Below are 18,859 nucleotides of genomic sequence, written 5' to 3' on the forward strand. Positions count from 1 at the left end.
TCTAGGTTATCTTTTATTTTCCAGTTGCCCTACCGCCGCATCGCGAAACGGATCGGCGCAGCTGCCGATTTGGTCATGGTCGTAGTCATGGTTATACAGCAAGCATATTTTTTCCAATATTCAGAATAAAATGTTTATCATCTAAGCATTTATCATTTATCAAAATAATGAAGTCGAATAAGTAATTCTCTGGTTACATTATACACTATGCATCTTGCTCTCAACTTTTTAAATTATAGATATATTTTATACTCTACTGATATAAAATTATGTTTCATGTACATTTTCTTACAATTTTTGTTTAGCCAGTGTTTAATGTCGCGTGAGAGCATGTATTATGTGCGAAATAAGACTATCGACGTTATACCCATCTATCGAGTAATCTGTTTTCCTTGATACACATTATAACTCGTATATTCATTATATTGTCTAACCTGTGTAAGAATAAATGCTGAACAACTAATTAGAATTCTACATTCTTCCAAAAACATATACGGTTTATATACAAAAATTTTTACAACAAAATATATTATTAACTTGTAACAAAACTTGTCGTATATGAAATTAAAATAGATAATAATAAATATATTTACGTTACAAGAATCGAATCCAACTATCGACTGTAATTTTTGATTAACAATATGACATTGATAACATAACATGTATTAATAGCGTTATAGTATCATTAATTTATACAACTTGTTATGAATTTAATGAAAATAAGTAAGTTTGATATTTTCGGATGTAATTACAGTTGCCAAATTCATGTAGTAAATTAATTAGTTACGGACCTGTTGAAGACATGCTAACATGACAAGATAATTTGTTTCTCGTATTTAATGTATTAATGTTACAACCACGATGACATTGATAGCGACAAATATTTAGTCATTCTCACAGCAAATTTTCAAACTGTCTAAGCATTCTAACTATTAAATATATTATTTAGAAAATGGGTAATAAACAATTTATATTTAAAAATAGGTAATAAAGAAAATTTGTGTAAATTTATTTGTATTTCAATTACATACCAATACAATACGAGACGACTTTTTTCATTTGAATATTCACTTTTAAGTAAATCAGTTGTATATAATTCAGTTTTAATTCGATATATACATCTCGTTATATAAAAATTATTTTTATCTTATTTATACTAATAAGAATTGATAATACTATATTTATATATTCTATTATCACATCAATTACAAACATTTATATCACAACGTTATACTATCGAATTAAAAAAAAGGCTAACTTTTGGATTTTTGTTACTTACTTCAATTAGACAGTATCGAGGATTGAAGTTTATGATTATGAACCGTATTTCTTAGAAGGAAATTTCAAAGTATTTCCTCATAATATCATAAACATAATTTGTAAATTTCGTCTAAAGTAACGAAAAAGGAGAAAAAAATCGAGGCCCTCGCTTTTAATAATTGTGTGATATTGAACAAGTCTTAAATCTTCAACCAAGCAATGTCTATATTAAAGGAGTATATTAAAAAATTATAAAATTTGAGGTTCTTCTAATATTTAACGTGCATCATTTATACAATATATTATTTATATAGTAAGAACATAGCAAAAGTACTACCTCAAGAGAACAATATATAAGGGATAAATTAAAAATTGTTTGCTTTAAATGATTATAATTTTAAAATAAATGTAAAAATCTTCAAATGATATAGAAAAATTTAATCCATTGTTCTAAAAACTCAATAGTTTCATTGTGTATATAAAAGCAATATCAAAACGATTCATCAGCAACCATGAATAACGATATTAATCTGCTAATATGTCTATGTTACGTACGGTGACTTTACATAAACCAGAATCCATCCCTCGATCAAGACGTCCACTAGCTGTGCAAATGTAATTAGTCGGACCGCAATAATCCTAAGGAACTGTCATAAAACTAAGCATTTTTATTTTACTGTCAAGGCCCTTAATTGGTATAAAAGATCTTCAAGTCGAGACGTTCCTTATGGTTATTGTTCAATCAGATAAAAAATGGGAAGGTCAGGTTTTCCCATGTTTAACAGTCATTTCCACCCGTAAGCGACCGGTGGTAGGGCGACCAACCCTCAGCAATAGTTTTCCTCTGCGACAGCATCGTCATTGAACTTCACTGGTTTATCATCCTTAGATCAGTCAAAATCTCTTATCTGGTTTTTCGTTCATTGATCAATCATCAGTTTTAACTTATTATTTGCATGTCTCTGAGAATACGTCTACACGCACCTACACGCACGCATAACTATTTATATCTACAAAGCTGTCGGAATAAAGTATATATTATAACCTGTTAGTTCAGTGTTATAATCAGTCAACCACTTCTATTATCCTAATCGAAATAAGGGATCGACCAATTCGTAACATCGATTATCTAATCGTAACGAGAATTTACAACTCTCGGCACGATCTACCGCGAACGCGTCTCTCCGCGAACCGTCGAACAATCTGTATACATTCGTATTTTTATGAGTGCAATTAAGAAAATCAAATCTGAACGGAGATTCGTTTCACCTACTAAATATTTTATATACAATATTTTTACATATTATCGTGTGTCATGTGACTGATAGTACAACCCAGCAGAGGGTAATTCTACGTGAAAAAATAAATTGGAAATATGCAATAAATTTGTTCACATGACACCTCGTTTCCGAGAAAAGCCAATTTGAAAATTTGTCACGAATACTTAAACTTGGCCGACAATGAGCATCGACTAGATATAAGCAAACAATCGGCAGGAAGTTATTCTACGTGCGAAAATAAGTCAAAAGTGTAAAATAAAATTTTTCTGCCTAGAGCCTCATTTTCAAAAAAACTAGGTTTGAACATATCTTTTCGGAAAGAAACTTATATGAAAAAGTTTTATTCTATATTTTCGTTTTATCTTTTCATGTGGAATCAATTCCTACTCGATTATACCACTTATTGTATGACATACTGTATATGCATCATTGTCGAGCCTTTAAATATCTTATAAATGCATAAATACCTGTAATATAGTTACAAGATGTACTATAACATGCTAATGGCCCTTCTGATTTTTCGCTCGGTATCAGTACGGACGAGAAAGTCTACGTGATAGTTCACGGATCGCTTACGGCGCGCGCACCTATGATGTCCAGCGAATTGTAATCAGTGTACGCGTTCCTCGATATATCGGATGGACGCTTGCGCGTGCATAGCCGAGATTGACTCAGTGTGGTTCTAAAATAAACCACGAATATAGGCCGCGTCGAGGTACTCCATCTGCCTGGTGGAATTCCATGCTTCGCCGGCTGCCCGCACCTTATCGCGATTTTTTCTTGCTTCCTCGAGGCTGACGAATCAAATCATCGCCATCATCATCTCGAGAAGGAGCATTCTTTCCCCCATTTACCAGGTTAACTATCCGATAATGGCAAGTGACGGTCGTTCGGTAATCGTAATTGGTGCTCCGAGAAGCGGAGCCCTCGACGTCACGGCCCGTTGCTCCTCGAGAATCGTCGAAAATCTTGCGGAATCAGGAAAATGGGGTCTCTGGATGGGTTTCTGTACTTGCCACAGGTGCTTCTTGTTGATTGTTGTAAAATTCGACTACGACTCGAAACATTTGGTATTCTCTTTTTGACATTCTTTATCTTTTTATTTCTGAAAAATTTAGTGATCAAATTAATCCTCTGACAATGTAATAAAATAAGAAAAAATTCAGGATAAATTTGGAAAATAATTATTTATTTATCCTTAAGATTTTTTGCATTCCCGGTATCAGATGCAAGAAATGTACAGTTTCGACTTTTTATGGGCAGTAAATTACGCTATAATGACATTTCACGTATGAAATTTATAATATTATATTTGACAGCTTACTTGAATTTCTCTTACGTTGTAGTGTCAAAGAGTTAATAATATATAGATATTCATAATGTGCAGATAGAAAAGCGATGGAACGAAATTTTGGGAATTGTTATAGTGTCCTACTGGAGTTTGTTTTCCAGTTTTCTTTGTAAGAATAGTAGGAGCTCGTTTCTCGATTCATGGAAATTGATTTCATACCGATCGCATAAAAATACGTCTTTTTTACTCTAATGTCGATTACGTAAAGTTGTTTTCTGTTGTAGTGATATTGTGTACTGTTTCAATTAAAGCAATTCTTTTAAATAATTTTTTTTTAATTTAATTTTTTTAATTTTTAATTTAATTTTTTTTTAAGTAATTTTGCACTGATATACAAAAATTTTATATAAAAACGACTTAACTTTATATAAACAATAAAATATGAGAATATGTATACTATACATATAATATTACTATACCATATAATACTATTATAACATATAATTTTTACATGATTACTATTAAATATGTTAATAAAATACAAGGAATTAATCCTAATATTGTTTAAATTACAAATGGATATCTTATGATTTTATACAATTATAAAATTATATTGTACTGATACTATTTGAAAAGTAACGATGGAATAAAAAATTTGAATGAAATTGTGAGGTATAATGAAAGTGTTCGATTAAGAATAAACTAATGTTTTGAAGCACAAGAGTGTATGTATATCTATTAGAGATATTTAATGCAAATAATTGATTCATTATCATTATTATTTATTTTAAATCGATAAGTTCTTATTTAATAGAATATAATTTAAAAATAAGTAATATTCTTATATTAAAAATACATTGAAGATTTATTAACTGAAGTTATACACCTACATTAATTTTTGCAAATAAATGGAAAATGAAAGTACATAGCAAGTTATATATAGCAAATCAAAGTTACTAATACAGTTGTTACCATAACTCACGAAAAAATTTGACCATTGTAAACTATGCCACCAAACTCTTTGTGGTTGTACCTCATGTAGGAATGAGATTGTATTTCATTTCACATTTTTTTCACACTTAATGGGCAAAACATAAGGTTTTTTAAAATATTACTAATTTATTCATTAAAAATATGACAACTTAGGTGTGTGAAAATATTTAATTCAGTTATATCAAAATTTAATTAGAAAATATAAAAGTATATATACATTATGAATACTTTCTTGAAGGAATGGTGTATGAAAGATGTAATGAACAGCAAGGGATTAATAATTCTGCGCAATACGACACATGATGTAATATTAAGCCAGGCATAGTTTCTGTACTATACAGAAATGTGTGTGGAATACAGATAAAACTTCATCTATTTATCTTATAAACATTGAAATATAAATATATAGTTTCATTTGCATATAAGTAGACTGCGAGATTTTATGCATCAATATGAAAGTACAAAAATTCATATGGAAATATATATGAAACTTTTAAGGTATAATATTCTTTATAATATTTAATAAATGAACAAAATCACGATCTAGGTCTTACTATTTTATGTATATATCATAAAATGATATATATATATATATAATGAATTTGTATAAATATCCGTAGTCTATTATGAAGTAATAATTATTATAAATAAATTTTTAGATATCAATATAACAATATAATATACGCTATAAATGCAGTGATGAATAGATAAAAGGAGAATTAAAAAATATAGATACATGAGTACTATATAGTATACGTACTATATATTGGGTTGGCAACTAAGTGATTACGGATTTTGTCATTAGGTGGTAATAGAACAACCCAATAGAACTATATAGTATAAAGTGTATCGGTATAGGTAGTACAACCGGGCATTGGTGAATTCTTTATGAAAAAATAAATCGAAAATATAGAATGGCAACTTCTTATTTGCGGCTTCGTTTTGGAGTAAATTAAGTTTGAACATCCTCCGTGCACGACTGCACTTGCCACACTTTCGACTTAACCGCACTATAATGGTATTAGATTACCAAACTTGTCACGGTATCTATGATTATGTAAACATTAACAATATCAAGCTTGGTTTTGGTGAAATGGTGATTTAACCTGCAAAACCATCGAAACACATTCCATAGGATTTTTTTACAAGGTCGCATTAATGAATTTGTGTATGTTAAGGAACATACAGACAGTGAATTACAACAAAGAATTATACAGACATTTGAGCAAGCACAGACTCAAAATTCATTGGCATTAATCTACGTTTCCGTGATTCAACGAGCAATAACTTGTTTACGGCAGGATAAACGACAGTTTCAGCAATTTCTTCGTGAATGTAAGTTTTAATTTCGTTAAAATGTAGTATCAATTCTTCATAATATTGTCGAAATACTAACGTATAGCGTAATCGATTAAATCAAAAGCGTAGCAAATGTACGCGTTCACAAAGAATTTTGAAACTCGTTTTCTCGAAAACGAAACCGCAAACAGAAGATCGTTATTTTATATGTTCGTTATATCTATGGTTTATTTTTCATCAGGAACTCATTCCCGATTGTATGTACTACCTATACCGAGGCATCCTGCATATGGCATACATATAATAATATATATTACATATTACATGTGTATATTATATATGTATTATATATGTATACGAACTTTCTAATAACGTTCCATTATAGAAGGTTAAAGCAAAGATCATCGATAGGATCAAACTTGGTTGCAAAACAATTTCAAAATACATACTTTACAATACTTTACATTATGACGAAACGGCGAAACGTAAGTGAAATCGTTAGGACGTCTTGGTGACAAGCGAAAAGCAGACGATAATTGTCGGTAGTCTTTAATCGAATACAACTGGTCGAGGGAAGTTAGTTAACCGATGCGGCGTGATTCAGTTGCGCGTGGCCGAGTTCGCGAGGATCGCTAGTATTTTGAATAATACAATCGAGCGTATCCGGGCAGTAATCGGCGAAATCTCGTTTCCCCGCGCGACATTGACCACGCGGTAGGAAATTAGACGGGAGAAATTATTTAAATTATTCGTTTCCGATGGGTTGCGAGTTCCGGCTGCGTGGACCGGCTGTGCAAGAAGGACCACTTAATAAAGAGCCGCTGACAGCGTGACAGTAAAGTAACTTCGTTCGCTGGAATTTAAAATTAGATTCATAAAAATTATTCTAATAGATTCTCGTGCCGGCAGAGTCGCCGCTCAGGGCAAATGAGGCAAATTCGATTTGACACGCGGCCGTTCCCGCATTCTTCTCCCGTTCTTTCGACGACGTCTTCCCTTTTCCCTTCTCTCTTCACCGGTTGCTTGTTCCCTCGACCTTTTCTACTGACTTCGTCTGGCTCAGCCTGCCGTCTTGCGCTCACGTCCTTGTCTCTTGGTTAGCATCCTCGAGACGCGGCGACAGAAGAGAAGACGCGAAAGGAACCTGACCCGCGACGCTGGGGTGAGTTATGCAAATGCGACAATAACCGAACGTCAATCAGGAAGAAAGTTAAGTTCCAGAGATACTCGGCTGACTGCCGGTTCTACCAGCCCAGACCAAGTCTTCCTTTCTGTGAAAGTTAAAGAAGGCAATGATGGCCGCGGGGGTTGAATGACGAGCTGCACGCTGCTCTCCTTCGAACGTAATTTAAACTTCCTCACGAGAGATTCTATCGTCAGAGATTAAAATGATTCGTTGCCTCTTGCCACCGATTTGTTCCCCCCGTTCAACGAAAGATTCACTAGTAACGCCGTTTAACACATTAAGGATCGAGCAATAGAAATTAGATGAATGTTGCGTAAATACAGTGTTATTGGACGATGTAAATAAAGTAATATGTAGGTATATTGTTTTATTAAGATCTAAAAAATGCATTAAAATATTATAGACTTTATAGAAGTTATATAAATTATAGACATTAGAAGATAAAAGAGTTGTCCACGATTTAAAAATGAAAATAATTTATCACAGTGTTATAAATATCTCAAATTCTTTAAACTGAAAGAAAAAATAGCGACAAATAGACGGAATTTCTTTCTATTTCTATTTGAATAATCATACTATTCAAAAACACAATTTACTAATTATGTAAACTGATTGAAAATACGTTGACCATTAATGAATCAATGATTAATTGAAGGGTAGATAAAATGTTGGAGATATTATAGAAGACTGTTTTGTGTGGAATGTTTGTTAGTTTTCTTTCATATGAAGAATCAATGTAGTTTAATTATAGAGTTATGAATAAAAGAATTTACAATGATCATTGTTTATGATTTTTAAAATAGAATGTTATTAGCTGGTAAAATTGATTTTTAAACGCTAATATACAGATATGCAAAATTAATGTTTACGATTAGTAAACTTTATAAAAATACCTATTATTTGAGAATCTTTTAATCTCTAAATTTATTAGTTCTTAAATTAGAAAGCAGATAAAGAAGATTCTTCTAAACACTTAGACCGATAAACATCATCGATTAACATAGCGATATTTATAAGCTTTTATCAGGTCGATAAATTATATCTATTAACATAGATATTGATAAGTGAATAGAAATCGCTTAAAATAGTTTACTAACTTCACCAAATGACGGGAAATGTTTTTTTTTTTTAATGAGAGTACATAATTTTATCATCGTGGCGTGATAGCTAACATCAAGACCAAACCAATGACCTATAATAATATGTATCATGACCTCCATGTGAGCTTGAGTACAAAAAATTTAGAGATTTTTTAGGAAATATTAGCGAATATATATGAAATAACTACAACATACATACATAACACATTTACTAAAATACTCGTACATAAACACGACGTTACGTTATGATTAAAGTGGTATAATCTTTTGCATATTGTTTATGAACATTGAAACATTTCATATCCGCTATTACATAGTATTATAGTTGTAAAAGACATATTTCGGTATCATTACGAGCTTTCAAGAACTCACTTGTAACCATAAATCATTACAGTAAGAAAGAATGGAAATACTCTTAATTTTCATCAAACATAAACATAATGCTATAATGGCACAACAATTACATGTACTTTCACTTAAAAAAACATCGATAATCTTGAGAAAAATCTTTTATTCTTCGTAATATCGAATATCGTAATATTCCGACCAAACATTTTTTCCTCCGATATTTTTTCCTATCATCAAAAACAATTGAAGCATTCAAGTGATCACGTTACGTTGTTTATCTTGTATCCACAAGGTGATAATGAAATAGGTTGCCAAACTTTGGTATCTACCTAACGATGAAAAAAGATCATATAAAGAGAGGTCCGAGAAAATCTTTTTTCTGAGATATAGACGCTTCGATTATAATAGAGTATTTGTAGAAATGTTTAGAACTTACTTAATTGCTGAAAATGATTTCCTTCTACAACAATATACATTCCGCATCGATGTTTCAAAGGCTGTCGAAAACGTTCAAAAATTTCTGATGTATTCCGAATTTCTTCACATGCAACAATAATCCGGTATTTGAGTATTTCCACACTATCAATAGGGTTATGATCATAAACTAAACTTTTAAGAAGTCCCCACAAATAAAAATCCAAAGCTCCGTTCTGTATAAAACACATTTGACTGTGTATTGCGTACAGCGTGTCATCTAATACCGTAGAAAAATCATTTTACAGAAATTGTGTAATTTCTACCATTAAATATAAACAAAAGAATATGCTGCAAATAAAAAGTCTTCAATAATCAGCCCATACTTTACTTATTGCTCTCTAGATTGATGAATGGCATGTGGATTTTCATTCATCCATAGATGTTTGTTATGAAAATTGACAATAGCGTCTTGTATAAATTTTGCTTCACCAGTGAAAGCTATATACAAATATTTCGAAATATCCTAAACTAATGTACTATTACACGTAGCATTGACAAAAGATTACTCGTGGTTGATACTCCAGTGGCAGAAGTTCTTATACTTGCTGCATATTACGCGGATCCAATAGATTTTCTCATAAAATTTGTCGTATATTTTCACGAGAAACATTTTGCATATCCAATGTTATCTGTCTCGTGCTTAGTTTTGGATTTTTTTGACGCGCCCAAGTACCTGATTTTCAACTTCAGTTGTTCGAACACGTTTGTCTGATCCTCGGTTAATTGTAATAAGCAAGAAATGTCTAGATTCTCTAAGCCTACGATGCATCGAAGTAAAAGTACTTTTAGCAAGAAATGTTTGCTAATAGATATTCGTAAAGTGAATAACTGCTTACTCGAAATTAGGATATATCATTCTGATAGCACTATTTTGCAACATTCTGATACATACTGATATACTATGAAACACGCTGCCTTCAATATTAACATATCTTGCTCTAACATATTTACTTCTAGCAGAAGAAATAATGACAGTGTTTTAAATTGTACACCTGACAACTACTCTAGCAAAGTTTCGATGTAAACAAAGTGTGTCTCTATATAGAGGAGCAAGAGTTTTCGGATCTATATATATATATGATCTTTTTCCAGTATTAGGAACAAGAGAATACGGTATCAAAATTTGGGAACTTATTTCTTGCTCATCTCGAATATTAACTTTTAAAAATAAATTCTTAAAAAAAAAGAATAAAAAAACATTGTATTATAATATTCTGTACTACAGTTTTTATAAAATCGTTTAGAATATCCCTATCTGTAATCTTATAATTAAATTACATTCTAGCAAACCAATGCCCATAAACATCTTAATAATAGTATATAAAAATATGATATTAAATATAAATTATAGCGAAACCAGAAACATCAGATTATCTTTACAACCATATTTGTCAATGGACTATCTAATCAATGCAAAATTCATTCTTCCATTATCCTTCGTTTCACCAATTATATTGTAAGATATTTTCGGTTTCAAAATACAATTAATAGAATTTTGAAGAAAAGATTCAGAACTACATTCTAATATAGATTCATTTATCTGGCTACGGAGTTGTGAATAAAACTGCAATCTTTCCTCTGACAGAATTAATTCGCATTAATACCTTTTAAAATAGAAGGTAACGAACGACGAGAAACTGGTATCGGCACGAGAGTAATTGTATCAAAGATATTTGGTATTTCATGGGGCCGCGGATGAATCGTTCGAAAAGATACAGATCCAATTCTACAACATTTAAAGCAGCTGCAAATAACCTTCGTAATCAGTGCAGAAATTAAGTCAATTAGTGTGAAGGTAGGACTGCCGCGGTCGAGGATCGGATGGACTAAAGGGGTAATTTAAACTTCGTTCAAACGAATTTCATTCCAGTTCTTAGCTTCGGGAATAAAAAGAAACTGTACCGCTTTTAGAACGACCGGCCAGGCTTCGCAATTTCAGTTTTTAATGGAAACGCGATAACTCAAACAGCTTTTACATAAGTACGAAATTGCCGTAATCGTAAATATTCCGAAAGTTTCACTCTTATCAAAAGAAACAGTTGAGGCGGAACTTTAAGTCCCCGTAAATATTTAAACGATGTCCGTTTAGAAATCGATTCTTTGGATTATATGAATGATAAATCTCGTGTCCCTTCTACTATTTATTACGATGCGTTCGCACTGTATTCATCTAATTATTGCTACTGTTCGGTTTCGAAATTCATAAAGTAACGTGTAAATTCTCTATTTAAAGTTGGCAAGACTTATAATATGATCATGCAGAAGACTATTTAAAGATTGTAGAATGTTAGGGGCGACTGCCATTAGTGAATTTCAGATGTTTATGCAAATTTATATCTTTATAAAAATATCTGAAAAAATGAGACACAAATGGAGATTTGTTTCGCCCGTGTAATATTATAACAAATACTATACTTTGGATATTTTGTATATTTTTGCATATTATATACATTGAATGCATTTTTACCCTTCAAATTCGTCTCTCAAATATGGGATGCGTAAATATGCACGAGTATTATAAAAACCAAAATAAACATATCGAAGTATTATAAACTGCGTATTTCCAAAACGTAATTTGAAACCGATTTGTAATGGTACTTGCCGCTCTTTAGAGCGGGAATAGAATTAAACAATTATGTTTTATTTCTTTTTTTTAATTCTGTTCGAACTTATGTTTCGTTTAAGAAAATATCTGTTTCTGTACGATTTTTATGGAAAGAAATGTTATCCTTAAGAACTTCTTTGAAAAGTGTTCTCGTGAAACAGATATTTTACAATCTGTACATAAAAGTTCCATGGAGACGTTATATTAGAATTCATGTATTAAAAAAAGTAGCATAAGATAAATAAAAGTATCAAATTATTAAGTACTACTTTCACTTAAGGAAATAATATCATATTATTCGTATATTTATTGAATAAAAAACATGAGAATGTCAAGAATAATACCTAGATATCATCTTTTCATAATTTAAATAAATTGAAATACATGGCAATTCCATAATACAATATATAAATAATATATAAATATCACATATGTATTCAGTAACGTCCTCATCATCCTAACAGTTTATTTCAAAGAGAAACAAACAAGGTTTGGACTGTGAAATATCTAAATATCTATAAATATTGGAAATAAATAACATATTCATAATATCTATTTAACTATAATAATTATTTAACATCGTATTAGTACTATTCATTGAATAGTATTCATTATTTGTTACAATAATCGAGAATTCTTTTAATGAATGAAATATTTATTTCTGTTGTAGAAAAATGTTTATTTTTATATTTTGTAAGTTCTTTTCAAAATAAAAATTTTATTTTCAAGAACTTTTCTTTATTTGTTTTCATCGGAAATTACGATGTGAGCAATTTCCTAAATAAAGTTACACGATCCATGTCTTAAATAGAACCTATTATAAAGTTCCATAACTCTTTCGATCTTTGCTTTGGAGCAGTTAACATATATTCCCTTATCAGCAAAGGAAGCTCTAAGAGTACGTAGAAAGGAGTTCGCAGCACTTAGACTGCCGTTAATTGAGAATTAACGTTTCGAATACTATCTAATCAACGTGCATCCTAAGCAAACCTAAAAAAAAATTAGAAGACAAACTCTTTACAAGAGTCACAGATATCAGACTCGTTTCAACAGTCAGCTCAACGGAATGAAATACTTCCATGAAATATTGAATTATTCAGAAAGTTTGTAGAAATTTTCGACAAATTCGTAATTAATATATGTTAAGACAATTATTGTTTTATATTGTTTATTAGTAAGTTTAACAAATTTCATAATTTTTTAAAATGTCCGGTACATTTTTGCTATGTATTAGTTTACCATCTAATATATACATAAATTAATACTCATAGGTAAACTTGATTGTGTTTGGTTACACAAAGTTGTAAAGTTGGTTGTACAGTTGTACAAAGTAAATATTGCTCGAATGATGCAAATACAATGAAACAGTATATTCCAGCGGAGGTTCGATATTTTTCAATCTAAGATCGTTTTCTTAAAAGATGAAAATAAATAAATTCTATTGTAAATTTTTGGATGTTTCTCGTTAATTATATTACTTAATGTCCAATTAGGAGTATTACTTGACCGAATTTAGCATTTTATTATTTGACAAAGATTTATAATAAATAGCCTTCTTGCAGCTTAACCAAATATGCAATAAGATTTAATATTAATTGTTAGAAACGCTACGAATTTTTCAAAGAACGTAATACAATTCAATATTATTCATTTTATTCGAGCATATTATTCGAGCATAAGTTCAACAATGTATTTTAGAAGTAATTAAACTTAAAGTTCCTTTATACTAAATCAATTCTCAAATTTTTCTCTCTAAAATTAAAATTATCGAGCCTGAGTGATCTTCGAAAATATGCAGATTTAACAACATTTTAATGAATATTTTAATATTTAGATACACAATAGTAGCTAAATCCACGGCAAAATTATAATATTGTGACTTGATAAAAATTAGCTATTTGATCAAACTTATTATTCGTTCAGTAACAACTCGTTTTAATTTAATATTAAGAAATTGAGAAATTGAGAAAACAAAAATTTCTTACACCACTTTATTGGATAAAGGAATGCCTGAAAAGTGATAGAAACAATTATCGATTTATGTTTGCTAATAACTTGTGTAATGTGTATGAAAACTAAAATATCTTTATTCATAATTATTTATAAAAGAAAACCTTTTCTTAGTAGTAAAATATAATTAAATACTTTATAATGTTATATCCAAAATCGGATTATATCCAATTATATCGAATCATAAGTATAAATGGCAGCAACATCTTTATCAGATATTTCTCCAAGACCACTAACATAAATTTCGTCTCCAAATCCTCCATAAATTTTCCTAATCAATTTCCTCTGCAACAGTTTCTTGCTATTTGTCAACAAGATGAAAGCATAATAAAAAAGCAACGATGATATCAGAAAAATTACCCGTGCAGAATAGAATGCAAGTTCATATGTATCACAAGTTCCAAACTGTGGTGGATGCTTTCTTTCCGTATAAACGCCGTAGAAAGGGAAGTTCTGAATCGTCTTCTGTCCACTAGAATCTCGTATCTCCGCTCCGCAAAAGTACTCCGCTGGCATGGCCAGTGTATAGTCGGTGCTTGCGTGTCCACTTGTCCGGTTAGCAGACTTAAAACGCGGCTTTTTGCCAAGACCAGGAAGAGAATCCTTTCATGGCGATTCAACTGCGTTTAACGGCATCTCTGCTCTGAACAGCGATCCGCGTTTAACAGCACGCAAGCTTGCGCGACGCGTTTTTGCGCTCTATCTCCCGTATACTGGGAAAACGAATAGAGGAAAAGACTAAGGCAAGATTAGTTTAATTGTGTATAATTAGTAACGGACGGTACCTTATTGTTAGATTTATATACCGAACCACCTGTCACGAAACTAGATGATACGTACCATTATCTTTCGTTGGAATTATTGATCTTTTTTTTTGCGGAATTTGTTTCCCTTTCTTGCAGAATAATAAAAATAAAAAATTAATTTTTCATGAATTTCAAAGTTGATAATGAAACCCGACGTTATTATAATAAAATATATTCTCAGAAAAATTAATAATAATTGGAAATAATAAATTTTTAATAAGATCATCAGTATAAATACATGATAGATTTTTCCTTAATAGATATTTATGTTTAATAGTATACAAATATGCTTTTTAATAAGTTATTCCAAAAGATTTCAGTTTAGTACTGCTGCTTTTGATTATTCTGATTGAGTTTCAAAGTTATTGTAAATTTACTTTAATAAAAGACATGAAAATACATTTTTTTTTTTTTTTTTTTTTTCGAAATCATACAATTTCATTAAATTTACAGGATTGTTAAAAATTGTAGCTTTTATTACTATAGTATCATGGAAAGATTATTTAAGAAAAACCCGATGAAATACAGTGCAGATAGAAAGTGGAAGCGCTGACAGCCCAGAGGGGACGGAAAACTCCAATGGGCCATCTGGCCCACCAATACGTCCGCGGTCCTTCAGAAAAGTAGTTACTTGGAAAAGGCGTATGTGACCATCATTGGTCATGGACGGCTGCGGAACATGTACGTGTGGTGGGAGTATGAAAACTGTGATAGAGTTTTGGCGGAGAAAGGCAATTGAGTTGCGAGAGAGTTGTGAGTTAGTCAGTTGTTTACGAGTGAGTTGCGAGTTGTTAGTTGTCGAGTTGTTAGTTGTTGAGTTGTTAGTTGTCGAGTTGTTGTGAATTGTTAGTTGTTAGTTGTGAGTTGTGAGTTGTCACTCAGAAGTTGAGTAGTTGTACAAATTTAGATTTTTAGTTGTATTACATTACTACATTAAGAAATAGCATTGTTTCCTGTTTCAATCATTGTAAATAAATCCATCTATCAAATAAATAAAGTCACTATATTACGTAACAAGATACTTTTAACTTATTACAGCATCACCTAATTCAGTAAATTTCATTTCTTCTATTTCACTATATCATTTGTCATTTGTATATCGCACTTTTGTTTATAAAATATCATTTCCTTAAATGAGAATTAAGTAAAATGATCATACATAATTTTAAAAAAATGTCATACTATAAAAAATCTAGTTTGTTATAGCTAAATGACCAAATAATTATTTCTGTTGCTTTTTAACTTTAAATATTTGTTATTTTAATTTCTTCCTTAATCAGAAAAAAGAAAAGAATGAAGAAATTGAAAGTTAATACATTTATGATTCTAGGAATTGATAAATTACAAATTCGAATTTATAAGCTTCCTTATTCACAATCTTAGAATTTTATGTCAAATAGGCCAGTCAGATAACTCTCAGTCCATATAAAACCCAAACTTAACTCTGCTACGTTCTTTGGGTCATCTTTAATCGCATATTTCTCTGTTTACAAAATTTCTTAAATTTGTAGAAAATATAAAAGAATTATCGATATGTGTAATTTTCCATTTAAATTTTATATTCAAAATTTGTTCAAGCATGTTCCAACTTTTATTCATAAGAAACATCCGATAATTGCCAAAAAAGAACTGCGGGGAGGATCCCGTCAAATCAGCGGGGACGACGCATCGTTGAGGCGATCATGTAGATACGAATACGAAAGTGAAATTTTTTTATTTTTGACCTTGTTTTAAATTAAACCTTTACTAACATATGTGTAAGATATTTTAGATTAAAACGAGACCAACCACGAAATACTTTGGATTATATTTACTTATTGATATTTATTATCACTTGCTTAATTATCATTTATTAAGTAAGCGAATATGCTTCAAATTATATCGTGTGTGGTCTCATTTTAATCAGAAAAATGTAACAAACACGTTGGAAAGATTTCACTGATCATAAATGCAAAATAAAAAATTTTGATCTTTTAGTTAAAGGTTTCAATTTATAGTTTTAATGCTTGCCGAACGCTTTCATTCTCAATCCTGCATTCTCTCCAACTCGCGTTGTCTTTTTCTACGTTCGGCACGTTCAAGATCTTAATTTCGAAAAGTAGAAAATTTCCGTATATAGCATATGTTATACAAAAACATTTTGAAATTTCGTTAAAACTGTAATGAAACAAGTGTCATGGTTATAATGATAAATTTTCAAATCAGTGTGAAAAAAATATATAGAAGATATAAGATATATATATATATACTGCAAACATATACATATATTTAGTAAAAGCGTAGTATGCAGCATGAATAACCATCTTAAACATATAAACAAGTATGAAAGATATGCTCTTATTAATTATCGATGTTTACTAATATAATGATAATTGAATGTTTGTTTTTTACCCCTAATTATACAATATCTACTTATACTAAATATTTTGTAATTTCTATATATTTCTTTCAAATTTGTATCAAACTTTATTAATATAATCATGATAGTCGTGTCTTATAGTAATGCTAATAAAATTTCAAAATGTTTCGTATAACATAAATGATGTATTAATAAAAGATTTTTACAAATGTTCCAATATCTTCATGAGCTATTATATTTCATATAAAATAACTTCTGCTATTACAATAGTAATTATCCTTATCTTATCTATACTTATCCTCGATTACCTCTATTATCTTCGGATCCGAAAATTTTTTATTATTCTAACTACTTTTCCGATCCGTCTTCTTTCCCCTATTCTATTGAGGGACCTCGGACCCATATAAAGTATCAACGCACGTTCATCTTGACGGTCAGGTGTGAGTGTGGGGCGGGACTATATCCGTGTGGTGCAAACCGAGAGCTGCTGGGTACACCGGTGGGCACTTGTTGCTCCTCTGGCAACCCCCCTGAGTGTTTACGCGTTAAATAAGTGTATATACCGTCGGTGTCGACGAGCAGTTCACTTCACCTCGGTGTTTTCGATGCGCGAGCCTGTACCTACATACATTCCACCCTCTCAATTCCCGTGAACGCCAACACACAAAGCCTTGTCGCGACCGGATGTTCCTGTTGCTCCTGCGGACTAGCAATATATAATCATGGTGTAATACTGGAAAGTACACATTTCGGTAGCATACAGAAAATATCACCTTTGTATAATTTGAAATGTATTTTGGAGACATGTTTGAATTATGTTATGTATCTTTTCATGATGGGTTAACTTTTAAAAAACACATTTTGGAATTCACGATTTACGTGTTAAAAGAATAATTTTGGGGATTATATCGTTCTTTTTGCATTTATTTATTTATTTTATTTTTTTTATTTTTTACTTTCTTTAATTTGCCAACAGAAACTTGTTGCTAAATGATTATGATACACATATGCATATGGAATATATGAAGACACAAATCAGTTATAGAAAATATGAGAAACTGATTGGAGCTTGTTATTTATACATATAGTATAATTTCTAATGCTTTTTAACATAATAATATCTACCCAAAATATAAAGGAAAGTAATTTCTACAAATAACGCTGAAGCATTACATATTACAACATGCAAATATAGTAAAATAAAAATAGTCAAATATAGTAAAATATAGTAAAATAAAAAATTAATAGATACTACGTCCATTCATTTATGCTGGTACTGCATTCTCATTATGTGTCTACTATATTAAACGATATACATATATCCATATGCGTTGTTACAATAAATATATTGAAGGATTTAGGAAGTAGAATGTGGTTGCTTATAATCGAACAAGTTAAGGTAGTATGTATATTGTTTAAGTAAAATAATATACGTAAATTCAAAGGTGATAAAGTGCACTTTATTTTATTTATTTCCCTTCTTGCATGTTTTCTATTTATTAGATTATGGTATTTACGCAGCTAAAAATGATTAAATCTTTTCTTAATAAGTTTTGTGTCAAAAATATTCATGATTTGATGGTATTTAGTGCTGTATGTAGGTATTAATAATAAAATGGGAATGAATGTATAGTATACGTTATGTATATGTCATGTCATATCGTAGAAGCAATAAAAATGGCAAATTCAAAATTTTTCAAAATTGAAACAATGTTGGTACTTCTGCTAATTTACGTTCGGTTTATCACTAATTTGATTAAACCATTATAAGTCTATTACATCTTCAAACGAGTTTGTCGAACGACGATGATGATTCCTGCTATATTTTGTAATAGCTATAAAATA

General features: G+C 30.5%; 2 protein-coding genes across 2 annotated transcripts in view; both read left to right on the forward strand.

The window, feature by feature from the left end:
• Positions 1-18,859, forward strand: part of Foxo (forkhead box, sub-group O) — a 289,789-nt gene that overhangs the window by 226,298 nt on the left and 44,632 nt on the right. The gene's annotated exons all lie outside the window — the stretch shown is intronic.
• Positions 3,059-7,435, forward strand: LOC139997921 (uncharacterized). Its single transcript, XM_072021987.1, is given in 4 exon segments — positions 3,059-3,464; positions 3,467-3,669; positions 6,003-6,159; positions 7,173-7,435. Coding segments are annotated over 4 exon segments (675 nt in total). The 5' UTR covers positions 3,059-3,412.

This window comes from Bombus fervidus, chromosome 2 (assembly GCF_041682495.2).
Source record: "Bombus fervidus isolate BK054 chromosome 2, iyBomFerv1, whole genome shotgun sequence".
Classification (NCBI taxonomy): Eukaryota; Metazoa; Arthropoda; class Insecta; order Hymenoptera; family Apidae; genus Bombus; species Bombus fervidus.